The 26371-nt window shown below is 48.5% G+C and overlaps 3 protein-coding genes across 4 annotated transcripts in view; 1 reads left to right on the forward strand and 2 right to left on the reverse strand.

The window, feature by feature from the left end:
• Nucleotides 1–2964, forward strand: part of LOC123760697 (mucin-5B-like) — a 5844-nt gene extending 2880 nt beyond the window's left edge. Inside the window, exon 2 of the mRNA XM_069329107.1 lies at nucleotides 1–2964. This exon is cut by the window's left edge and continues 269 nt beyond it. Within this exon, the coding sequence (XP_069185208.1) occupies nucleotides 1–2964 (2964 nt within the window).
• Nucleotides 1–26371, reverse strand: part of LOC123757937 (monocarboxylate transporter 9) — a 589339-nt gene that overhangs the window by 446474 nt on the left and 116494 nt on the right. The gene's annotated exons all lie outside the window — the stretch shown is intronic.
• Nucleotides 20832–25650, reverse strand: LOC138367451 (uncharacterized protein AH6.3-like). Its single transcript, XM_069329109.1, has 2 exons — nucleotides 25334–25650; nucleotides 20832–21531 (listed from the first exon to the last, which is right to left on the reverse strand). The coding sequence occupies exons 1-2, from the start codon at nucleotides 25648–25650 to the stop codon at nucleotides 20832–20834; spliced, it is 1017 nt and encodes a 338-aa protein (XP_069185210.1).

The raw sequence follows: 26371 nt of genomic DNA on the forward strand, positions 1-26371 counted from the left end.
GTCATACATTTGTGCAACTTATATGACCTTGGCCACCCTGGCTGTAACACGCCTGACCTTGGCCACCCTCGCTGCAACACCCCTGACCTTGGCCTCCCTCGCTGCAACACCCCTGACCTTGGCCACCCTCGCTGCAACACTCCTGACCTTGGCCACCCTGGCTGTAACACCCCTGACCTTGGCCACCCTCGCTGCAACACCTCTGACCTTGGCCACACTGGCTGTAACACCCCTGACCTTGGCCACCCTGGCTGTAACACCCCTGACCTTGGCCACCCTCGCTGCAACACCTCTGACCTTGGCCACCCTGGCTGTAACACCCCTGACCTTGGCCACCCTCGCTGCAACACCTCTGACCTTGGCCACCCTGGCTGTAACACCCCTGACCTTGGCCACCCTCGCTGTAACACCCCTGACCTTGGCCACCCTGGCTGCAACACCCCTGACCTTGGCCACCCTCGCTGCAACACTACTGACCTTGGCCACCCTCGCTGCAACACTACTGACCTTGGCCACCCTGGCTGTAACACCCCTGACCTTGGCCACCCTCGCTGCAACACTACTGACCTTGGCCACCCTGGCTGCAACACCCCTGACCTTGGCCACCCTCGCTGCAACACTACTGACCTTGGCCACCCTCGCTGCAACACTACTGACCTTGGCCACCCTGGCTGCAACACCCCTGACCTTGGCCACCCTCGCTGCAACATCCCTGACCTTGGCCACCCTCGCTGCAACATCCCTGACCTTGGCCACCCTCGCTGCAACACTACTAACCTTGGCCACCCTCGCTGCAACACTACTGACCTTGGCCACCCTCGCTGCAACACTACTAACCTTGGCCACCCTCGCTGCAACATCCCTGACCTTGGCCACCCTCGCTGCAACACTACTAACCTTGGCCACCCTCGCTGCAACACTACTGACCTTGGCCACCCTCGCTGCAACACTACTAACCTTGGCCACCCTCGCTGCAACACTACTGACCTTGGCCACCCTCGCTGCAACACTCCTGACCTTGGCCACCCTCGCTGTAACACTACTGACCTTGGCCACCCTCGCTGCAACACCCCTGACCTTGGCCACCCTCGCTGCAACACTACTGACCTTGGCCACCCTCGCTGCAACACTCCTGACCTTGGCCACCCTCGCTGCAACACTACTAACCTTGGCCACCCTGCTGCAACACCCCTGACCTTGGCCACCCTCGCTGCAACACCCCTGACCTTGGCCACCCTCGCTGCAACACTACTGACCTTGGCCACCCTCGCTGCAACACTACTGACCTTGGCCACCCTCGCTGCAACACTACTGACCTTGGCCACCCTCGCTGCAACACTCCTGACCTTGGCCACCCTCGCTGCAACACTACTGACCTTGGCCACCCTCGCTGCAACACTACTGACCTTGGCCACCCTCGCTGCAACACTCCTGACCTTGGCCACCCTCGCTGCAACACTACTGACCTTGGCCACCCTCGCTGCAACACTACTGACCTTGGCCACCCTCGCTGCAACACCCCTGACCTTGGTCACCCTCGCTGCAACACTCCTGACCTTGGCCACCCTGGCTGTAACACCCCTGACCTTGGCCACCCTCGCTGCAACACCCCTGACCTTGGCCACCCTCGCTGCAACACTCCTGACCTTGGCCACCCTCGCTGCAACACCCCTGACCTTGGCCACCCTCGCTGCAACACTCCTGACCTTGGCCACCCTCGCTGCAACACTCCTGACCTTGGCCACCTTCGCTGCAACACCCCTGACCTTGGCCACCCTCGCTGCAACACCCCTCACCTTGGCCACCCTCGCTGCAACACTCCTGACCTTGGCCACCCTCGCTGCAACACCCCTGACCTTGGCCACCCTCGCTGTAACACTACTGACCTTGGCCACCCTCGCTGTAACACTCCTGACCTTGGCCACCCTCGCTGCAACACTACTGACCTTGGCCACCCTCGCTGCAACACTACTGACCTTGGCCACCCTCGCTGCAACACTCCTGACCTTGGCCACCCTCGCTGCAACACTACTGACCTTGGCCACCCTCGCTGCAACACCCCTGACCTTGGCCACCCTCGCTGCAACACTACTGACCTTGGCCACCCTCGCTGCAACACTACTGACCTTGGCCACCCTCGCTGCAACACCCCTGACCTTGGCCACCCTCGCTGCAACACCCCTGACCTTGGCCACCCTCGCTGCAACACTACTGACCTTGGCCACCCTCGCTGCAACACTACTGACCTTGGCCACCCTCGCTGCAACACTCCTGACCTTGGCCACCCTCGCTGCAACACTACTGACCTTGGCCACCCTCGCTGCAACACCACTGACCTTGGCCACCCTCGCTGCAACACTACTGACCTTGGCCACCCTCGCTGCAACACTACTGACCTTGGCCACCCTCGCTGCAACACCCCTGACCTTGGCCACCCTCGCTGCAACACCCCTGACCTTGGCCACCCTCGCTGCAACACTACTGACCTTGGCCACCCTCGCTGCAACACTACTGACCTTGGCCACCCTCGCTGCAACACTCCTGACCTTGGCCACCCTCGCTGCAACACTACTGACCTTGGCCACCCTCGCTGCAACACCACTGACCTTGGCCACCCTCGCTGCAACACTACTGACCTTGGCCACCCTCGCTGCAACACTACTAACCTTGGCCACCCTCGCTGCAACACTACTGACCTTGGCCACCCTCGCTGCAACACTACTAACCTTGGCCACCCTCGCTGCAACACTACTGACCTTGGCCACCCTCGCTGCAACACTCCTGACCTTGGCCACCCTCGCTGTAACACTACTGACCTTGGCCACCCTCGCTGCAACACCCCTGACCTTGGCCACCCTCGCTGCAACACTACTGACCTTGGCCACCCTCGCTGCAACACTCCTGACCTTGGCCACCCTCGCTGCAACACTACTAACCTTGGCCACCCTGCTGCAACACCCCTGACCTTGGCCACCCTCGCTGCAACACCCCTGACCTTGGCCACCCTCGCTGCAACACTACTGACCTTGGCCACCCTCGCTGCAACACTACTGACCTTGGCCACCCTCGCTGCAACACTACTGACCTTGGCCACCCTCGCTGCAACACCCCTGACCTTGGCCACCCTCGCTGCAACACTACTGACCTTGGCCACCCTCGCTGCAACACTACTGACCTTGGCCACCCTCGCTGCAACACCCCTGACCTTGGCCACCCTCGCTGCAACACCCCTGACCTTGGCCACCCTCGCTGCAACACTACTGACCTTGGCCACCCTCGCTGCAACACTACTGACCTTGGCCACCCTCGCTGCAACACTACTAACCTTGGCCACCCTCGCTGCAACACTACTGACCTTGGCCACCCTCGCTGCAACACTACTAACCTTGGCCACCCTCGCTGCAACACTACTGACCTTGGCCACCCTCGCTGCAACACTCCTGACCTTGGCCACCCTCGCTGTAACACTACTGACCTTGGCCACCCTCGCTGCAACACCCCTGACCTTGGCCACCCTCGCTGCAACACTACTGACCTTGGCCACCCTCGCTGCAACACTCCTGACCTTGGCCACCCTCGCTGCAACACTACTAACCTTGGCCACCCTGCTGCAACACCCCTGACCTTGGCCACCCTCGCTGCAACACCCCTGACCTTGGCCACCCTCGCTGCAACACTACTGACCTTGGCCACCCTCGCTGCAACACTACTGACCTTGGCCACCCTCGCTGCAACACTACTGACCTTGGCCACCCTCGCTGCAACACCCCTGACCATGGCCACCCTCGCTGCAACACTACTGACCTTGGCCACCCTCGCTGCAACACTACTGACCTTGGCCACCCTCGCTGCAACACCCCTGACCTTGGCCACCCTCGCTGCAACACCCCTGACCTTGGCCACCCTCGCTGCAACACTACTGACCTTGGCCACCCTCGCTGCAACACTACTGACCTTGGCCCGGGATTCAACATGCGCTACCCGCCGTCAAGTGTGGGGGGGGATGTATCATTAATAATTACCCCCCTTAACAAGGTGCTCACAGTGACAGGTCTCCTCGGACACATGATACATAACGCTTCTCCACCTCTCTCTCTCCCGCCAGTGAAATTATGCACGATAAATAATGTGCAAAAACAAATTAATGTGAAAAGCATTCTCCTGCAGTAATTAGTTTGCGAGGTCAAATGTCAAGGTGAAGTTTGATTGAAAGCTGTATGATTGATTGAAAGAAGACTCCGCACCAATATAGAAGCATCAAGAAATACGGGCTAATAAGCCCTTTGCAGTTACTTCCATTCTTCCCTTTAACTTACAAAATATTATGCCCATTGTTTCGTGTTCTGTCTTGTGTTGAAAGTTTGTTTTCACCTCATCCAAAACTGTTGTAACATATCACCTCACCCAAATGCAGGTATATAAAATGAAAAGCCGTTTGAATTATAGCATAGTAAGAAATCTGTTTAGTGTTTGCAGGTTATAGTTGTGTGTGTGTAAACTAAAGTCTTTGAAAATGTAATAAGTTATTACGAAACGCGTTCAAGTGTCGCGTCAGACTAGAAATAAAAATGAATTTTGGAGAACCGATTTTTCAATTACCATCGACAGTGAAAAGAAATATAAGAAATATTGAGAAAATTCGTGTCAGAATTTCTTACTTTTTCTTACTTTTTACTTATCTTACTTTTTCGGTCATATTTAATAATATATGTCTACAGGAAAGGCTACAGTGGATCGCGTGAATAGGCAACAGTGGGTCCTTGGTTACCTTGAGGTTACCTTGAGGTGCTTCCGGGGCTTAGTGTCCCCGCGGCCCGGTCGTCGACCAGGCCTCCTGGTTGCTGGACTGATCAACCAGGCTGTTAGACGCGGCTGCTCGCAGCCTGACGTATGAGTCACAGCCTGGTTGATCAGGTATCCTTTGGAGATATTTGGGTCGCGTGAATAGGCTACAGTGGGTCGCGTGTATAGGCTACAGTGGGTTCATACTGAACGTATGAACTTTTTAAATTAAAATTTTATTAAAACTCATCATTTTAAGAATGTAAAATGATTCTTAAAAGTCAATTTTACATAAGGAAAATACGAAATGTTATGAGTGTGGATGTGAGGCAGGTGTCAAATGTTATGAGGCAGGTGTCAAATGTTATGTGGCAGGTGTCAAATGTTATGAGGCAGGTATCAAATGTTATGAGGCAGGTGTCAAATGTTATGAGGCAGGTGTCAAATGTTATGAGGCAGGTGTCAAATGTTATGAGGCAGGTGTCAAATGTTATGAGGCAGGTGTCAAATGTTATGAGGCAGGTGTCAAATGTTATGAGGCAGGTGTCAAATGTTATGTGGCAGGTGTCAAATGTTATGTGGCAGGTGTCAAATGTTATGAGGCAGATGTCAAATGTTATGAGGCAGGTGTCAAATGTTATGTGGCAGGTGTCAAATGTTATGAGGCAGGTATCAAATGTTATGAGGCAGGTGTCAAATGTTATGAGGCAGGTGTCAAATGTTATGAGGCAGGTGTCAAATGTTATGAGGCAGGTGTCAAATGTTATGAGGCAGGTGTCAAATGTTATGAGGCAGGTGTCAAATGTTATGTGGCAGGTGTCAAATGTTATGTGGCAGGTGTCAAATGTTATGAGGCAGGTGTCAAATGTTATGAGGCAGGTGTCAAATGTTATGAGGCAGGTGTCAAATGTTATGTGGCAGGTGTCAAATGTTATGTGGCAGGTGTCAAATGTTATGTGGCAGGTGTCAAATGTTATGAGGCAGGTGTCAAATGTTATGAGGCAGGTGTCAAATGTTATGTGGCAGGTGTCAAATGTTATGTGGCAGGTGTCAAATGTTATGAGGCAGGTGTCAAATGTTATGTGGCAGGTGTCAAATGTTATGTGGCAGGTGTCAAATGTTATGTGGCAGGTGTCAAAGAGATTATCCGGTCAATTGCTCCCAAGAGCGTGGTGAGGGCCTAGGCAGAGAGCAGTCTTATATATCAGATAAGAAAATTCCATTATGTGTAAGTGCAGTGAGAGAGAGACACTACGAGAGGAATACACGAGGTACTGTTCCAGAGGGAGAACACTAAGAAGAACACACAATGAGGAAACACACACACACACACACACACACACACACACACACACACACACACACACACACACACACACACACAGGAGGCCTCGTAGCCTGGTGGATAGCGCGCAGGACTCGTAATTCTGTGGCGCGGGTTCGATTCCCGCACGAGGCAGAAACAAATGGGCAAAGTTTCTTTCACCCTAAGTGCCCCTGTTACCTAGCAGTAAATAGGTACCTGGGAGTTAGTCAGCTGTCACGGGCTGCTTCCTGGGGTGTGGGTGTGTGGTGTGGAAAAAAAAGAAAAGAAAAAAAAAGTAGTTAGTAAACAGTTGATTGACAGTTGAGAGGCAGGCCGAAAGAGCAAAGCTCAACCCCCGCAAAAACACAACTATTAAACACACACACACACACACACACACGCCAATACACGCTTCCTGCACAATGCTCAATAGTGTGTGATTTCAACCCGTTCTCGCAAATGTAATAAGTCAATATTGACTTATTAAATATGTACATAGGTGACATACTTAACATAATAGTTTCCCTTGAAAATGCCTCATAGAAAACACCGACCTTACCTAACCTACTTAGTATGTTAAGATAAGCATCTTATTGCTTCGTAATTACAATTATTACCTAACCTATACCTATAATAGGTTAAGTAACAATTGTAATTACGAAGCTATAAGATGCTTATTTTAACATACTAAGTAGGTTAGGTAAGGTCGGTGTTTTCTATGAAGCTTTTCAAGGGAAACTATTATGTTTAGTATGTCACCTATGCACGCAACTAATAAGTCAATATTGACTTGTTAAATTTGCGAGAACGGGTTGGTGATTTGCACCTGACAACAGAGACCTCGTTGTGGCCGCCACAAAGAACACGGGCTGCTGCCACTTGGGGACACGAACACCCCGTTACTGTGACTCCTCCTCTGTACGGTGACCCGTGAGACCAGTCCAAACTCCGTCACCGTCACCGTCGCTTCTGGTACCAACTGTGAAAATAAAAATAATACTAAAGTTGTTCATTTTTCCCCTCTTTTTTTCGTGGATTAAAATTTGACCCCTGGCTAACGACTGAGGTGTTAACTAAACTGTCCGTCCTATACAATGTTGTTCACTGGTACGTTCGTGTCCCCTCCTTCCCTGGTAGCTGCCGCGACCAGTCCCACAGTTAAGTAAAATATATTTTTGTTATGCTCATTGAGGCATGTTTGTGTATAAATGTGCGCGCATGTGTGTGTGTGTGTGTGTGTGTGTGTGTGTGTGTGTGTGTGTGTGTGTGTGTGTGTGTGTGTGTGTGTGTGTGTGTGTGTGTGTACTCACCTAGCTGTGCTTGCGGGGGTTGAGTTTTGGTTCTTTGGTCGCGCCTCTTAACCGTCAATCAACTGGTGTACAGATTCCTGAGCCTACTGGGCTCTATCATATCTAAATTTGAAACTGTGTATGGAGTCAGCCTCCACCACATCACTGCCTAATGCATTCCATTTGTTAACTACTCTGACACTGACAAAATTCTTTCTAATGTCTCTGTGGCTCATTTAAGTACTCAGTTTCTACCTGTGTCCCCTTGTTCGTGTCCCACCCGTGCTAAAGAGTTTGTCTTTGTTCACCCTGTCAATTCCCATGAGAATTTTGTAGGTAGTTTTCATGTCTCCCCTTACTCTTCTGACTTCCAGGGACGTGAGGTTCAGCTCCTTTACCCTTTCCTCGTAGCTCATACCTTTCAGTTCGTGGACGAGTCTGGTGGCATACCTCTGAATCTTCTCTAACTTTGTCTTGTGTTTAACAAGATATGGACGCCAAGCTGGAGCTGTATATTCCAGGATTGGTCTGGCATAAGTGGTATACAGGGTCCTGAACGATTTCTTACATAAATTTCTAAGGGCAGTTCTTATGTTGGCCAGTCTAGCATATGTCGCTGATGATACCCTTTTGATGTGGGCCTCTGGGGACAGGTTTGATGTGATATCAACCCCCAGATCCTTCTCTCTATTTTATGTATATTAACTCTATTATGTGTATATGTTTGTGTGTGTGTGTGTGTGTGTGTGTGTGTGTGTGTGTGTGTGTGTGTGTGTGTGTGTGTGTGTACTCACCTATATGTCCCCGCAGGATCGAGCGTTGACTCTTGGATCCCGCCTTTCGAGCCACCGGTTGTTTACAGCAATGACTCCGGTCCTATTTCCCTATCATATCTAGTTTTAAAATTATGAATAGAGTTTGCTTCCCACAACATGCTCCTTAAGTGCATTACATTTTTACACTACTCTCCCGCTAAAAGAAAACTTTTTAACATCTCTGTGATTCATCTGAGTTTCCAGCTTCCACCCATGTCCCCTCGTTCTGTTAATATTCCGTGTAAACATTTCATCTATTTCCACTTTGTCAATTCCCCTGAGTATTTTATGTTTCTATCATTTCCCCGTCTCCCTTCTTTTTTCTAGTGTCATCAGGTTCAGTTTTTTCAGGCGCTCTTCATATCCCATCCCTCGTAACTCTGGGACGATCCTCGTCGCAAACTTCTGAGCCTTTTTCCAGTTTTTTATGTGTTTCTTCAGGTAAAGGCTCCATGATGGTGCTGCTTACTCTAAGACTGGTCTCACGTAGGCAGTGTAAAGCGCTCTGAATGCCTCCTCACTTAGGTTTCTGAATGATGTTCTAACTTTTGCCAGCGACGAGTATCCTGCTGGTGTTATCATATATATATGTGCCTCAGGAGTTAGATTAGGTGTTACGTCCACGCCCAGGTCTCTTTCTCGCGTCGTCACAGGTAGGCAGTTTGCCCTTCATTGTGTACTGTCCCTTTGGTCTTCTGTCACCTACTCCCATTTCCATAACTTTACATTTGCTCGTGTTAAACTCCAGTAGCCATTTTTCTGACCATCTCTGCAACCTGTTCAAGTCCTCTTGGAGGACTTGAACAGGTTGACTGACTGACGCACTTGGAGGTGTGAGTGTGCGTGTTCTTATCACTTCGCAAGACCAAACTTCAGCTCTGGGGCCTCGACATTCCAGCAACCGGTCTATCGCGACGACACCCGACCCCTTTGTTACCTGTCACACCTGCTTCTATGGATTACGTTATCCTCCATTATATCCCTTTAGAATTCGTTCCAAGTGTTTCCTCATATCCCTGTGGCTCATCTGTGTGTCTTCTCCATGCATTCAAAATTCAAATTCAAATGTTTATTCAGGTAAAGTACATACATACAAGGTGTGATACAAACATTGATAGATTTATAGATAGAGTTAGTACATACAATGCCTAAAGCCACTATTACGCAAGCGTTTCGGGCATGTTCTCTCAACCTAAACGCTGCCTACGTTATCAATATCCCTGAATATTTTGTATATATGGATCATGTGCCCCTCTGTTTCTCCTTTCTTCAAGACACGTAAGGTTTAACTTCCTCGATCCTCGTAGCTCATTAATTTTAGGACTAATCTGGTAGCCGACCTCTGCATTTTCTCGTTCCTCATTTTGTGGTGTTTGGGGCCGGGGGCCTCCATGCTGGTGCTGCGTACTTTAGAACTGCCTGGATACATTCTGTACAGAGTAGTCTGAAAGCATCCTTGTCTGGATTTCTGAGGCTGTCTTGATGTTCGCATGCTTAGAATATGTTGTTGATGCGAGTGTAATTAGGGGGTAATTGAAGATTAATAATATAGATGGAAGGAGAAAGAATAAAGAAGAAGGGTGTAAAGGGAGGAGCAAGAGAGGGAAGAGGAAGGAGGGAGGGTGAGAGATGGGGTGGGAAGAGGCAGGTAGAAGGAATGAAGGATGAAATCTTTAGTGGAAAGGGAAAGTTGAGATAGAATTAGAGGAAAAGAAAGGATTAGCAGGAGAGAAAGTGGGGTATATATAGAATTATAATGTGGATGTAAAGAGAGGATTATAGGATAGTAATAGGGATGAAAGGACTGGTTTAGCAGAAGACAAAAAAGAAATAGGTAGAGCTGCTATCATCCATTTAAATATATGTTTATATTAGAAATGAAACTCGTCTCCTGTCCACAGTTATCACAATGATGATAACACACAATAACATACATCTAAGATAACTGAATATTAGTCTCACAGGCAACATTTAAAACTAGGATATTGACATTTATTTTCCTATTGTTAAGACAGTTCGAATACTACTTTACATAGCCATCTCAGAATTGATTAAATCCTCAATAGCTTTAGAGTCACTCAACAGAACTTCGAGAAATCAATATGGCTGACCGCCCCGGGGGTTTCGAACCCTCAGTGATGGAACACAGTTACACCAGGTTAAAAACATTTCCCCAGGTTCAGTATCTCGATATGACGAACCTGACTGGTTCATGCATGTTCCTTTATTGTATATAATGTGTGCCTTTGTCCGGCTATCTGATATTACTTTTGTCTCAGGTGACGCGCTGAAGGTCACTGCCTGGGGTGTGTACAGGGTGTGTGGGTGTGCGTGTGTACAGGGTGTGTGGGTGTGCGTGTGTACAGGGTGTGTGGGTGTGCGTGTGTACAGGGTGTGTGGGTGTGCGTGTGTACAGGGTAGGTGGGTGTTGGTGTACACATTGTAGATGTGTACACCATTCACAATCGACTTGAGAATGGTCCAGGACGGACCGAAACGTCGTCGTCCCTTCACCTTCTAGTGTGTGATCGGGTACACTTACTTTAGCCACGTTAATGTGACTCTTCGCCTGCACACATTGTATACTCACCTAGATGTGCGTACAGGGTCGAGCTAGGCTCCAAGCCCCGCCTTCTGAACGTTCGTAAATTAATGCAATCACCCATTTCTCCCTCTTTTATCATATTTACCTTTACAATTTTGAATCGAATTTGCTTCAACGACTTGTGCGACTAATCAATTCCATTTATTGACAGCTTTAAAACTGAAAAAGTTCCTCCTGATGAATCTATGACTCATTTGCGTCGCCAGTTGCCATCTATGACGTCTCGTTCTGCTGTTCCTAGCTGTGACCAATGCTACTTTGTCTACCTTGCCAATTTCCCTGAGAATCGTATATGTTATTATCATATCCCGTCTCTCTCTCCTTTCCTCCAGTGTGGCACGGTCCAAGGCCGGATTCACCAAGCTGTTACGCAAGGACTTACGACCTCTGCGCATCTCTTCTCAATCTATGGCGGCTGTGTTTACATTTAATGAACAATCTATGAGCTCCGAAGCACTGGGAGGCTGCTCATAATAATATTTGATTTGGAAGTTTCGACGCCCATAACTCTTTAATAAATGTCAATAAAGCCGGCAAAGATTGGGACAAAATGGACAAGATCGTCAGAAGATGTACAACTGCTTGGTCAATCTTGGCACCCCGGTTCTCTCAGTGTTTCTTCATAGCTCCATCCCTTTAGCTCGGGGACGAGTCTCGTTACATATCTTTGGACTTTTTCTAGTTTTTCCTTGTCCACGTTCAGGTAAGAGTTTTGTGTCTGTGGATTTACTCTTTGTGTCTGTTGAATCGAGTTATTAGCTCTTGGACCCCGCCTTTCAAACCGATCTATTATGTCTACTATATATATTTCTAACACACACACACACACACCTCGTGCCTTAGCACGCACTCACACGCACGCACACGTGTGTGTTCGTGCGGGTCTGGTATCTGAGTGGACAGCTCGTGGGATTCGTAATTCTGTGGCCCGGGTTCGATTCCCGGCGCCGGCAAAGACAAATGAGTAGATTTTCTTTCACCCTAATGCCCATGTTACCTAGCAGTAAATAGGTACCTGTGAGGTAGACAGCTGTTACGGGCTGCTTTCTGGGTGTGTGCGTGTGTGTGTGAAAATAAAATTGTAGTTAGTAACAGTTGATTGATTAACAGTTGAGAGGCGGGCCGAAAGAGCAAAGCTCAACCCCCGCAAGCACAACTAGGTGAATACAACTAGGTGAGTACACACGCGCGCGCAGCCTCGTGTGCTGGCTGAGGCTTCGCAGCCCCTAAGCCAGGGGGCTTAGGATTGCTGGCCTGGCCTTAGAAATGCTGGCCTGGCTTAGGAGCCTCGCAGCTGAGTGGAAAGCGCTCTGGGGTCGTAGTCATAAGGGCCCGAGTTCGATCCCCGGCAGGCAGAAACAAATGGGCAGAGTTTCTTTCAGCCTGGTGTACCTGTTCACCTAGCATTAATAGTCACCTGGGAGTTAGACAGCTGCTACGGGCTGCTTCCTGGGGATGTGTGCGCGCGCGCGTAGGTTAGAGAGAAATATATGTAGTAGCCATAGCAGAGGATATATAAATTAGAAAGGCGGGGTCCAGGAGCTAATAGCTCGATTCTGCAGGCACAAATAGCAAATACAGACACACACACACAGTCCGTGATCTCCACACGCCGCCCGAGCCTGGACTCTGTAGCAAGAGGGGGTAAAAAAAATCGTCAAGAACAAGCTTCTTTAAATTCCATATATTAAAAAAAATATATCTCTTTCGCTCTGATTGAGTTCATGGGTTACATATTTTTGTACTAAATTTTGGCATATCAAAACATTTCGGAAAATTCTGTTGCTTTTATTTATATCAGAAACACGCATATTAAAATGGAATTTTTTGCTAATGTTCAAATAATTTTAAGAGAAAGAGCCGTGCCTAAAATTACATAGATGAGAACACCTGTCTTATTCTGGAGTGTAAATAATCAATAAGAAATAAATCACGATGAACAAGTAAAGGATATATAGAGCAAAAAGCGTACCCTCACTTTGCGGTATAACACTAACAGTATTATATACATATTGTATATATACATATATATACATTATTATTTACACATTGAGTGACAGTATGTATATATACACTGACAGTATTCTCTAATCCTGCACTATGATCAGGATGAACGTCTATACTTGCTTGTTAGTCAGTATGCTATGGTGGTTATCTTGAAACGATTTCGGGGCTTAGCGTCTCCGCGGCCCGGTCCTCGACCAGGCCTCCCTTTTGTTACACATCCCCCAGGAAGCAGCCCGTAGCAGCTGTCTAACTCCCAGGTACCTACTTACTGCTAGGTGAAGAGAAGCATCAGGAGTGAAAGAAACTTTGCACATTTGTTTTCGCCTCCACCGGGGATCGAACTCGAAACCTCAGGACTACTAATCCGAAGCGCTGTCCACTCAGCTATCAGGCGCCTGTCAGACCCCTGTCATGGTGGCTTTAAGCCATCACAAAGTCAATACTGATAGTTAAATATCTCTGTAAATACATTATCAACCGACAAGACTTGAAGTTAACAAATATGTTCACTTGAAGTGTTTACTTATCATATTTGTAGCACATAAAAATATGAGGTCTCACCTTGTACCAACATGGCCTACCAACACAGCGTACCAACATGACGTACCAACATGGCGTACCAACATGACGTGCACAGTCGGTGGTCCGGAAGAACAGCTGAGCACCACAACCTCTCAGCTCTTAAAAAAAAATTTAAAATGAACAAAAAAACTCATGAGACGAAATGAGAAAAACCTGTCGGCTAATTACCCAGGGAAGAAAAATATACTTTCCATTCGCCTGGGCTGTAGGAGGCTCGAACCGTGGTCCCCACGCGTATGTGAGGCCGAAGTTTTTTTTATAAAAATATTCTTTACTTTCCAAAGGTGAGATAAAAGTCAACGTTTCTAATCGGAGAGAGGAAGACAACGTTTCGTGAAAAAGGGATTGGAAGTTAACTTTTTTTTACCAAATGTAAGGGAGTCAAATGTTGTTTTTAAGATAACTGAATCTCAAAAATTTCTTAATAGAAGACGAAAGTAATTATCAAAAGAAGTAAAACAAAAAAGGAATCTGCAGCAAGTATATTGGCCCTTAAAAGGCAACTTAAATTTATATTGACTCAAACTCCCTCCTTCATATATGTCTAACCTTAGCTTGAAAAATAAAAATCCAACGACCCCACATTTGTTACGTTATCCAGTAATTTGGTCCATAGATCAACAGCAATTCCGAAACCAGTATTTACCCAGGTCTTTCCTGAATCTTTGTTGATATATAGAGAATCTTATTAATATCCCCTTTGCAGATAGTAAGTCACTATTAAGTGGGGGGGGGGGGGAAATTAGACACGTTTCTGAAAATAAAGGCAAAGACGCCATTGCGGTCCGTCCAGGGGCCAGATTCACGAACGCCCTTACGCAAGCACTTACGAACGTGTACATCTTTCCTCAATCTTTGACGGTTTTGGTTACATTTATTAAACAGTTTACAAGCATGAAATCTTCCCATTCAACTGTTGTTATTGTTATAAACAGCCTCCTGGTGCTTCGGAGCTCATTAACTGTTTAATAATTGTAAACAAAGCCGCCAAAGATTTGAGAAAAGGTGTACAGGTTCGTAAGTGTTTGCGCAACTGCTTCGTGAATCTGGCCCCTGGACCATTATCAGTTCGTGTAGAGAAGGAATGGCTGAGCAAGTCAATATATAAGGTAAGAATGTGAAGTAAATGGCACTTACGGGTTATTCATGCCCGTGCCACCTCTTGGGTGGCTTAATCTTCATCAATCAATCAGTAAAAGGCAAGAAGTAGTACACCATAACTGTAATAAGAATAAAGAAGACTGCAGAAGAGCAAATGGCGAGGATAAAGGAGGTGAACATAGGAGCAAAAGAGATAGTAGAGAAGAGAAAGAAAAAGACTTCAGAGGAGCTAAAGGAAAGTCAGATCATGTTAGTTAAATGCTCCAACTTTCTTAACTGTGTAATGAGGAAGGCAAAGCGTCAACAGCAACAAAGACAGGACTAAGGTTCATATTGGGCATCAGAGCCGATTGGGCAAAACGGCGCCTGTGAAGAGCACAGGCAGGAAAGATTGTTTTTTTATGAAGACCAATGATGATTAGTCTCTCTAACATGACACTATTATTATTAACATTTTCAGGCTATTAGTTACAATAACGTGGCTAAAAATTAAACACTCGATCCGCAAATCTGAAGATAAAAGATTTAGAAGAAGTAATTTCTCATTAGAGGGTAGTCTCAGGTATTTTCTCATGTTAACAATTCTGACAGTTCCAGAACAAATAACTTTATGCCAAAAATTCTGAAAACTAATAGTCCCGACCCAGCACTATTCAAATTAAATTGAAATCCACTGTAAACAACTCTCACAGCTCCCTCAATCCTCCGCAAAATATCTGCATAGAGTGTGTGGCTCAGTTATGTCACTAACTAATCTTATGACATTGATAAATGTGTCCAATAATTCTCATCAAATTGTTAACTACATTTTATCTTAGATAGATGTGCAGGTCTCTATACCTTATACACCCATCAGCTTAAAGCAGACCTCTAACACTGTAACTGTGAGATGCATAACACTAGAAGCTATTGACAGTCGTCTTCAAAATCATAAACCAACCGAGTTCTATGCCTTTACTGATAGCTCTGTGTAACTAGGCATAGGAAGAACAGGTTGTGCATGTGCAGTATATATTAAGCAAATGAAATTATCATGTCTAGTGAACAGAGCTTGAACGACTAGGCAAGCACAACAGAAACTGGGGTATTGGGAATTTATCTAACCATTGAGTACCTGAAGCCTAACGGGGGGTTTAGTGGCGTTTGTGATTTAAAATGCTCCTCAGTCCTATCACAATTATTATCTTGTAGTTCCTTATAATATTAAATGGAATGTGATTTTTGCTAATGATAATATCTTGTGTATAAAATGTGCGTGGATCCCATCCCATGTTGGAGTTGGAAAGCATGACATTGTAGACTGATTGATTAATAAGGCTTGCAGGAAAGAAAATACGGACTGTGACTTTGGACTAATGCAATTGATAAAAATATACAAATTAAAGAGATTACTTCAGATTTAGAAGAATTACGAGATGTCCAAAGGCTTGAAAGCTGCAGTATTAAAAGTTATGACAACTTTCGTAATACTAGGTATTTGTATGATCAGCACTGTAACCGGACCAGGCAATGTGATGTAGTCATTGCCATAGTTCGCTTTGGTTATAGGCACATTTGGCAGGTTAGTGAGGCTGAGCCACTACCAGAATAATCAGATTGTAAACTCTGTGACCAACGGACAGAAGTTAACATTGTTCGTGTCTGAACACTGAACAGTTCTTTTGTGTTTTGTCATTCAGAGTGTGACATATTCACCATTACACTGAAATACTGGTGATGAGTGCAACAGGACACACAGAGGACACCAGCAGCACTGGACGCAGGAGCAGCAGTGTGAACATCATCACTACGAAGTGTCGTAGTGTGACGAAACGCGAGTTTTATATCAAGAGAACGAAGGACATTAGTGAGATTTGAAGTTCGGATAAGAAGGGAAGCCTCCCCTGGTGAAGCTGTAGCCTAGTGTTGCTGGTGGTGTACAGCCGCCAGCCTCCCCTGGTGAAGCTGTAGCCTAGTGTTGCTGGTGGTGTACAGCCGCCAGCCTCCCCTGGTGAAGCTGTAGCCTAGTGTTGCTGGTGGTGTACAGCCGCCAGCCTCCCCTGGTGAAGCTGTAGCCTAGTGTTGCTGGTTGTGTACAGCCGCCAGCCTCCCCTGGTGAAGCTGTAGCCTAGTGTTGCTGGTGATGTACAGCCGCCAGCCTCCCCTGGTGAAGCTGTAGCCTAGTGTTGCTGGTGGTGTACAGCCGCCAGCCTCCCCTGGTGAAGTTGTAGCCTAGTGTTGCTGGTGGTGTACAGCCGCCAGCCTCCCCTGGTGAAGCTGTAGCCTAGTGTTGCTGGTTGTGTACAGCCGCCAGCCTCCCTTGGTGAAGCTGTAGCCTAGTGTTGCTGGTGAGCGAGGGCCTCCACAGCCCGCCTGTAAAGCAACATCTTTACACAGTTTTTGCCACAGTGTTGCTGAACACAGCAACGTGATCACTCCACCTATTCACTCTATTTGTTTTGTTATTTCCTATTTCACCTATCTCCTTTACCCAGCCTCCAGCTAGCACGGGTATAACATATAATAATAAGCCCTTCAGACAGTTATGGTGCTACAGTTACGCTTTGTAACAGTAAGTAATGGTGTTTGTTTTATTGTGAGCCTCAACCATCAAGTGTAGTGGCGAGCGTTTGGTCTTTCTTAGGGGCGTGGTCTTTCTCAGGGGTGTGTGGTCTTTCTCAGGGGGGGCGTGGTCTTTCTCAGGGGTGGTGTGGTCTTTCTCAGGGGTGTGTGGTCTTTCTCAGGGGGGTGTGGTCTTTCTCAGGGGGGGTGTGGTCTTTCTCAGGGGGGGAATGTGGTCTTTCTCAGGGGGGTGTGGTCTTTCTCTGAGGGTATGGTCTTTCTCAGGGTGGTGTGGTCTTTCTCAGGGGGGTGTGGTCTTTCTCAGGGGGGTGTGGTCTTTCTCAGGGGGGGTGTGGTCTTTCTCAGGGGGGGAATGTGGTCTTTCTCAGGGGGGGTGTGGTCTTTCTCTGAGGGTGTGGTCTTTCTCAGTGAGATGTGGTCTTTCTCAGGGGTGTGTGGTCTTTCTCAGGGGGGTGTGGTCTTTCTCAGGGGGGTGTGGTCTTTCTCACATTGTGTAGTCTTTCTCAGGGGGTGAGGTCTTTCTCCGGGGGAGTGGTCTTTCAGGGGTGTGGTCTTTCTCAGAGGGTGTGGCCTTTCTCCTGGGGAGTGGTCTTTCTCAGGGGGTGAGGTCTTTCTCAAAGGTGTGGTCTTTCTAAGGGGGAGTGGTCTTTCTCAGAGGGTGTGGTCTTTTTCATGGGTGTGGTCTTTCTCAGGGGTGTGTGGTCTTTCTCTGGGGGGTGGTCTTTCTCTGGGGGGTGTGGTCTTTCTCTGGGGTGTGTGGTCTTTCTCAGGGGGGTGTGGTCTTTCTCTGGGGAAGGTGGTCTTTCTCAGGGGGGGTGTGGTCTTTCTCAGGGGGGTGTGGTCTTTCTCAGGGGGGTGGTCTTTCTCAGGGGCGTCTTTCTCACATTGTGTAGTCTTTCTCAGGGGGTGAGGTCTTTCTCCGGGGGAGTGGTCTTTCAGGGGTGTGGTCTTTCTCAGAGGGTGTGGCCTTTCTCCTGGGGAGTGGTCTTTCTCAGGGGGTGAGGTCTTTCTCAAAGGTGTGGTCTTTCTAAGGGGGAGTGGTCTTTCTCAGAGGGTGTGGTCTTTTTCATGGGTGTGGTCTTTCTCAGGGGTGTGTGGTCTTTCTCAGGGGGGGCGTGGTCTTTCTCAGGGGTGGTGTGGTCTTTCTCAGGGGTGTGTGGTCTTTCTCAGGGGGGTGTGGTCTTTCTCAGGGGGGGTGTGGTCTTTCTCAGGGGGGGAATGTGGTCTTTCTCAGGGGGGTGTGGTCTTTCTCTGAGGGTATGGTCTTTCTCAGGGTGGTGTGGTCTTTCTCAGGGGGGTGTGGTCTTTCTCAGGGGGGTGTGGTCTTTCTCAGGGGGGTGTGGTCTTTCTCAGGGGGGGAATGTGGTCTTTCTCAGGGGGGGTGTGGTCTTTCTCTGAGGGTGTGGTCTTTCTCAGTGAGATGTGGTCTTTCTCAGGGGTGTGTGGTCTTTCTCAGGGGGGTGTGGTCTTTCTCAGGGGGTGTGGTCTTTCTCACATTGTGTAGTCTTTCTCAGGGGGTGAGGTCTTTCTCCGGGGGAGTGGTCTTTCAGGGGTGTGGTCTTTCTCAGAGGGTGTGGCCTTTCTCCTGGGGAGTGGTCTTTCTCAGGGGGTGAGGTCTTTCTCAAAGGTGTGGTCTTTCTAAGGGGGAGTGGTCTTTCTCAGAGGGTGTGGTCTTTTTCATGGGTGTGGTCTTTCTCAGGGGTGTGTGGTCTTTCTCTGGGGGGTGGTCTTTCTCTGGGGGGTGTGGTCTTTCTCTGGGGTGTGTGGTCTTTCTCAGGGGTGTGTGGTCTTTCTCTGGGGAAGGTGGTCTTTCTCAGGGGGGGTGTGGTCTTTCTCAGGGGGGTGTGGTCTTTCTCAGGGGGGTGGTCTTTCTCAGGGGCGTGTGGTCTTTCTCAGGGGCGTGGTCTTTCTCAGGGGGGTGTGGTCTTTCTCAGGGGGGTGTGGTCTTTCTCACATTGTGTAGTCTTTCTCAGGGGGTGAGGTCTTTCTGCGGGGGAGTGGTCTTTCAGGGGTGTGGTCTTTCTCAGAGGGTGTGGCCTTTCTCCTGGGGAGTGGTCTTTCTCAGGGGGTGAGGTCTTTCTCAAAGGTGTGGTCTTTCTAAGGGGGAGTGGTCTTTCTCAGAGGGTGTGGTCTTTTTCATGGGTGTGGTCTTTCTCAGGGGTGTGTGGTCTTTCTCTGGGGGGTGGTCTTTCTCTGGGGGTGTGGTCTTTCTCTGGGGTGTGTGGTCTTTCTCAGGGGGGTGTGGTCTTTCTCTGGGGAAGGTGGTCTTTCTCAGGGGGGGTGTGGTCTTTCTCAGGGGGGTGTGGTCTTTCTCAGGGGGGTGTGGTCTTTCTCAGGGGGGTGGTCTTTCTCAGGGGCGTGTGGTCTTTCTCAGGGGCGTGGTCTTTCTCAGGGGGGTGTGGTCTTTCTCAGGAAGGTGTGGTCTTTCTCAGGAAGGTGTAGTCTTTCTCAGGGGGTGAGGTCTTTCTCAGAGGGGTGTGGTCTTTCTCAAGGGTGTGGTCTTTTTCAGGGAGAGTGGTCTTTCTCAGAGGGTGTGGTCTTTCTCAGAGGGTGTGACCTTTCTCAGGTGGAGTGATCTTTCTCAGAGGGTGTGGTCTTTCTCAGGGGGTGTGGTCTTTTTCAGGGGGTGTGGTCTTTATCAGGGGGGTGTGGTCTTTCTCAGAGGGTGTAGTCTTTCTCAGGGGGAGTGGTCTTTCTCAGAGGGTGTGGTCTTTCTCAGAGGGTGTGGCCTTTCTCAGATGGATTGGTCTTTCTCAGAGGGTGTGGTCTTTCTCAGGGGGTGTGGTCTTTTTCAGAGGGTGTGGTCTTTATCAGGGGGTGTGGTCTTTCTCAGAGGGTGTGGTCTTTCTCAGGGGGAGTGGTCTTTCCCAGGGGAGTGGTCTTTCTCAAGGGTGTGGTCTTTCTCAGGGGGGAGTGGTCTTTCTCAGAGGGTGTGGTCTTTCTCAGAGGGTGTGGTCTTTCTCAGAGGGTGTGGTCTTTCTCAGAGGGTGTGGTCTTTCTCTGGGGGAATGGTCTTTCTCAGGGGTGTGGTCTTTCTCAGGGGGGTGTGGTCTTTCTCAGGGGTGTGTGGTCTTTCTCTGGGGGCTGTGTGGACTTTCTTAGTGGGATGTGGTCTTTCTCAGGGAGTGTGGTCTTTGTCAGGGGAGTGGTCTTTCTCAGAGGGTATGGCCTTTCTCATGGGGTGTGGTTTTTCTCAGGGGGTGTGTTCTTTATCAGGGGGGTGTGGTCTTTCTCAGGGGGGTGTGGTCTTTCTCAGATGGTGTGGTCTTTCTCAGGGGGTGTGGTCTTTCTCAGGGGGTGTGTTCTTTATCAGGGGGTGTGGTCTTTCTCAGGGGGAGTGGTCTTTCTCACAGGGTGTGGTCTTTCTCATGGGGTGTGGTCTTTCTCGGGGGGGGGTGTTCTTTATCAGGGGGTGTGATCTTTCTCAGGGGTGTGTGGTCTTTCTCAAGGGTGTGGTCTTTCTCAGGGGGGTGTGGTCTTTTTCAGAGGGTGTGGTCTTTCTCAGGGGGTGTGGTCTTTCTCAGGGGCTGTGGTCTTTCTCAGGGGGTGTGTTCTTTATCAGGGGGTGTGGTCTTTCTCAGTGGGTGTGGTCTTTCTCAGGTGCGTGGTCTTTCTCAAGGGTGTGGTCTTTCTCAGGGGGTGTGGTCTTTCTCAGGGGTGTGGTCTTTCTCAGGGGGTTGTGGTCTTTCTCAAGGGTGTGATCTTTCTCAGGGGTGTGGTCTTTTTCAGTGGGGTGTGGTCTTTCTCAGGGGTGTGGTCTTTCTCAGGGGGTGTGGTCTTTCTCAGGGGTATGGTCTTTCTCTGGGGGTGTGGTCTTTCTCAGGGGGTGTGGTCTTTCTCAGGGGGGGGTGTTCTTTCTCAGTGGGTATGGTCTTTCTCAGAGGGGTGTGGTCTTTCTCACGGATGTGGTCTTTCTCGCGGGTGTGGCCTTTCTCAGGGTTGTGGTCTTTCTCAGGGTTGTGGTCTTTCTCAGGGTTGTGGTCTTTCTCAGGGTTGTGGTCTTTCTCAGGGGGGGTGGTCTTTCTCAGGGGTGTGTGGTTTTTCTCTGGGTTGTGGTCTTTCTCAAGGGTGTAGTCTTTCTCATGAGGGTGGTCTTTCTCAGGTAGAGTGGTCTTTCTCAGGGGTGTGGTCTTTCTCTGGGGGTGTGGTCTTTCTCTGGGGGTGTGGTCTTTCTCAATGGTGTGGTCTTTCTTAGGGGGGTGTTCTTTCTCAGTGGGTATGGTCTTTCTGAGGGGGGTGTGGTCTTTCTCACGGGTGTGGTCTTTCTCACGGGTGTGGTCTTTCTCACGGGTGTGGTCTTTCTCAGGGTTGTGGTCTTTCTCAGGGGTATGGTCTTTCTCAGGGGTGTGGTCTTTCTCAGCGGGTGTGGTCTTTCTCACGGGTGTGGTCTCTCTCAGGGGTGTGGTCTTTTTCAGGGGTGTGGTCTTTCTCAGGGGTATGGTCTTTCTCAGGGGTGTGGTCTTTCTCAGGGGTATGGTCTTTCTCAGGGGTGTGGTCTTTCTCAGGGGGTGTGTTCTTTATCAGGGGGTGTGGTGTTTCTCAGGGGGTGTGGTCTTTCTCAGAGGGTGTGGTCTTTCTCAGGGGGTGTGGTCTTTCTCAGGGGTGTGGTCTTTCTCAGGGGGTGTGTTCTTTATCAGGGGGTGTGGTGTTTCTCAGGGGGTGTGGTCTTTCTCAAGGGTGTGGTCTTTCTCAGGGGGGTGTGGTCTTTCTCAGAGGGTGTGGTCTTTCTCAGGGGGTGTGGTCTTTCTCATGGGTGTGGTCTTTCTCAGGGGTGTGGTCTTTCTCAGGGGGGTGTGGTCTTTCTCAGAGGGTGTGGTCTTTCTCAGGGGGTGTGGTCTTTCTCAGGGGTGTGGTCTTTCTCAGGGGTGTGGTCTTTCTCAGGGGTGTGGTCTTTCTCAGGGGTGTGGTCTTTCTCAGGGGTGTGGTCTTTCTCAGGGGTGTGGTCTTTCTCAGGGGTGTGGTCTTTCTCAGGGGGTGTGGTCTTTCCCAACTCAGCAGCAGTGGCCTTCTCCCTGTTCAGATGTTGATTGTATTTAGTCAGGGTTGCAACTGTGTGCAATCTTGCACACAAATGCCTCTACTTAACCAAATAAGATGTGAGCAAGGCGTCCGAGATCCAGGGTGCACGGGTGCACTCTACCGGATAAGTGGTCCAACTGTAGGAAGGTCCTTATCGATCAACTTCGCCCAAAACCCCGAATCATGTTGGTCGAGGAGGTCCCCCTAAACAGTGCAACATTTGGGGTCTTTCCCTGGGTCCTACTCAGATTTATTTGAGTAGGACCTAAATATTATAGAGCTTAGAGCAGGTCACTTGGGACAGTAATTCAAGCCCATTAGCGTACAGGGTCAACATGAACACACAAACGTACAAAATTATTACGGCTGTTCAGAGAGCTTAATTGCCAATACACGGGAAGCAACTCTACTGATCGGTATCCAGCTGAGACAATATTGCGTCAGAGACTCTCTTACCGTCTCACTGATCAGTCTCGCGACCCCACGCAGTCAACTGACGGTAGTTGCAACATGGAGGTCACCAGACAGGTTAACGACCTTAATATTGGCAATTAACGTTATGTCCCGTTAGGCCCTCACTAATATTATAATATTAGTACGAGATCTTCCCCCTCCCCCAACCGCCCTAGTAAAAAGAGAGGAGCTAAAAATCCACATTAACAAGCACTGATATCCGAAATATTTAGATTTCCACCTCCCAAAAATGGATTAAATTTGCCTATCCATCCGGTTATGGACAAAAAATCCATGTGAAAGTCTCCAAACTTGCATTGTGACATAAATTAGTTGAAATTTTCAGAGTGCGCATCTCCATACACGTGAATACAACAGGTGTTACAAGCCTGTAACACCTGTAGTAAGTATATAGACCAAGTTAGGTCTATATACTTACAATATACCCGGGTCATATTTAAAACAGGTGCTGCACATGTTCGTCCTGCTATAGTATTGTCAGCAATTTTACATTATAAATGGTGGTGCCAGAGCACAGGTTCCCAAACTGGGGGGCCAAATACCCCCCCCCCCCCCGGGAGGTGGGCATTTTTGCAATATGTAGGGGGCCATAAGGTGAGGTGGCAGTGGTGCCACCTCACTGCCAGTGAGGCTTCTGGCACTGCAGTGCCACGCTTGCCAGTGGCAAAATGCCACTGCCTCACCTTACCAGTGGTGTCCTCTGGTCATGGTACCAGAGGACACCAGACGGGGACCGAGAGCAGAGGGCCAATAATAAGGACACTATGTAAAAAGGGGTTAATGACCGAAAAGCGTCTGGGAACTACCGTGTTAGAGGGGTAGTAACAATTCGTCCTCAGACGCTTCGGTACCAGTCGTGCGAGAGGATCATAAAGTAATTATCAGAAGAATACACTAAGCCAATATGACTATACAGCCCTTGAGAGGGATGAGGAGAGACTAAGAGCGGGGAACCCATTAAGAGGTGAAGAGGCGGTACCTAACTACTCACCACCAGCCACCAACACCGTCAGACACTGCATCAAACGAGGTCGTCGCGTCTATCGATCAGTAAAGCTGTTTGGTAAGCGGAATTTTACAAAGGTCTTCAAAGGTTAAAGGAAATGTATTTCATTTACACAGCAATAGGACTTTCTATATTCCCATGGTAGGAAGAAGACAGAAAGCTTAGGACAAGCATCAGAGAGCAACAGGTGTTGCTCGAGCGCCTTGAACCCCATTATGTGATATAGTAGCTTCATCTTTTGCTTATTTTTGTTGCTATTGTTTATGTCTTGATTATGTACTATAGTAAGTACCATTGCATGCAATAATTAATGTTGCGTATATGCTGTATGAGTGCCAACCATGACATGCTGTTTTAGCTCCGGGTCGACTCTTAATATAGTTTTTGTTTCCAATTACGCTCTAAAAATGGCACACACACAAGGGACCGTTGTGTGTACGCGTCGACCTAATCAAAGGTCCTGTAGTGACTATCATAGATCCATCTTTGCTTAAAGCAAGATGGATCTGCTGCCACAGACAAGCTGAAACATGAAACTATATCTCCCACACGCGGGTGAATAACTGTGAACCAGTTATTCAAGAGAAATTAAGTTATATAGAAATACAAAGTCCAACATCGCTCTGTCCGCGGTTAAGACAGGAGTTCCGGACCACGAGACAGGAACCCAATACAATACCTGCTCTGTCTCCCTCACATTTTCAGTTGACCAATGTTTCTAACTGAAATTTCAAGAGCGAATTTGTCCTTAGGTTTTAACTGATTAGTGACAAAACAACATTAGGGCGATTGAGGGAAGGTATCTCCCACCTCCTGTCACACAATTTCACGAGACACTAAATTGTTTAGTTGTCTTTTCCTCTCTGTCTTTCTCCCGCCCCCACAATCCTCTCTCTCTCTCTCTCTCTCTCTCTCTCTCTCTCTCTCTCTCTCTCTCTCTCTCTCTCTCTCTCTCTCTCCTCTCCACAACCTCGCCCCCTTCTCCATCTCAGGTATCGACAGGGATATTTAGAATCAAAGTTACAGTGGAGGTGAGGGTGAAATAGAGGCCAGTAAGGCACCTCCCCGCACTTACCTACACCGTCTCCACGCTCACTCCAACACTTCACTTCCTTGATTAACTGGTTCGGTTTGCCAGTGCAGACCACTGATCACATGCCTCTGTATGACTAACCCTCCTGCGAGAGGGAGACTCAGTATCACTGCTGCCTTATTCATTCTTGTGTTGATGATATCCTCGTAATGCACCCAGAGTCTGTCAGTGCAGACTACTTATCACGTGCCTCTGTATGACTAACCATCCTGTGTGATGGGGATTTGTTAGTATCACGTAGCTAGCTTTTTGACACCCAGTACTCCCATCATAGTCTAGGGAAGCTGCACAAGTGCAGATGTACATAATGTATTAAAAAAAAACCGGTTAATGGACATCCATATTTGAATCACTCGTATTTGAAACTATGGTGGAAGGCTAGTAACTTCTTCTTCAGATTTGAATATTGAAATAGACACAATCATTCATTCATGTAGACAGATAATACAACAAATGAATTTACTGGAGACAAATTAAAAGCAGGGGAGGAAATTATAAAATCACAAGTGTGAATTTATTTAAAGAAACATTAATAAATGAGAACGATCCTATAGCACTTGAATGATCTTCCGCAATAAGGCAATTAACCTGGAATAGAATGTATACATACTGAACACCTCCGGAGGTTACACCCACTGTACTTGGTCAGTCCACTCCACCAGGGACCTGTACTTAACAGCAAGTCTAATAACCCTTTTCCACAGTCGTTAACAGCCGAAGACCTATACTCATCACTGGCTCCATCACCATACTCATCACTGGCTCCTTCACCATACCCATCACTGGCTCCTTCACCATACTCATCACTGGCTCCATCACCATACTCATCACTGGCTCCTTCACCATACCCATCTCTGGCTCCATCACCATACTCATCACTGGCTCCTTCACCATACCCATCACTGGCTCCGTCACCATACCCATCACTCCCTCCATCATGATACCCCATCACTCCCTCCATCACCATACCCATCACTGGCTCCGTCACCATACCCATCACTCCCTCCATCATGATACCCCATCACTCCCTCCATCACCATGCCCATCACTCCCTCCATCACCATACCCATCACTCCCTCCATCACCATACCCATCACTCCCTCCATCACCATACCCATCACTCCCTCTATCACCATACCCATCACTCCCTCCATCACCATACCCATCACTCCCTCCATCACCATACCCATCACTCCCTCCATCACCATACCCATCACTCCCTCCATCACCATACCCATCACTCCCTCCATCACCATACCCATCACTCCCTCCATCACCATACCCATCACTCCCTCTATCACCATACCCATCACTGGCTCCGTCACCATATCCATCACTCCCTCCATCACCATACCCATCACTCCCTCCATCACCATACCCATCACTCCCTCTATCACCATACCCATCACTGGCTCCGTCACCATACCCATCACTCCCTCCATCACCATACCCATCACTCCCTCTATCACCATACCCATCACTCCCTCCATCACCATACCCATCACTCCCTCTATCACCATACCCATCACTGGCTCCGTCACCATACCCATCACTCCCTCTATCACCATACCCATCACTCCCTCCATCACCATACCCATCACTCCCTCCATCACCATACCCATCACTCCCTCCATCACCATACCCATCACTCCCTCCATCACCATACCCATCACTCCCTCCATCACCATACCCATCACTGGCTCCGTCACCATACCCATCACTCCCTCCAT

This window comes from Procambarus clarkii, chromosome 22 (assembly GCF_040958095.1).
Source record: "Procambarus clarkii isolate CNS0578487 chromosome 22, FALCON_Pclarkii_2.0, whole genome shotgun sequence".
NCBI classification, from domain to species: domain Eukaryota; kingdom Metazoa; phylum Arthropoda; class Malacostraca; order Decapoda; family Cambaridae; genus Procambarus; species Procambarus clarkii.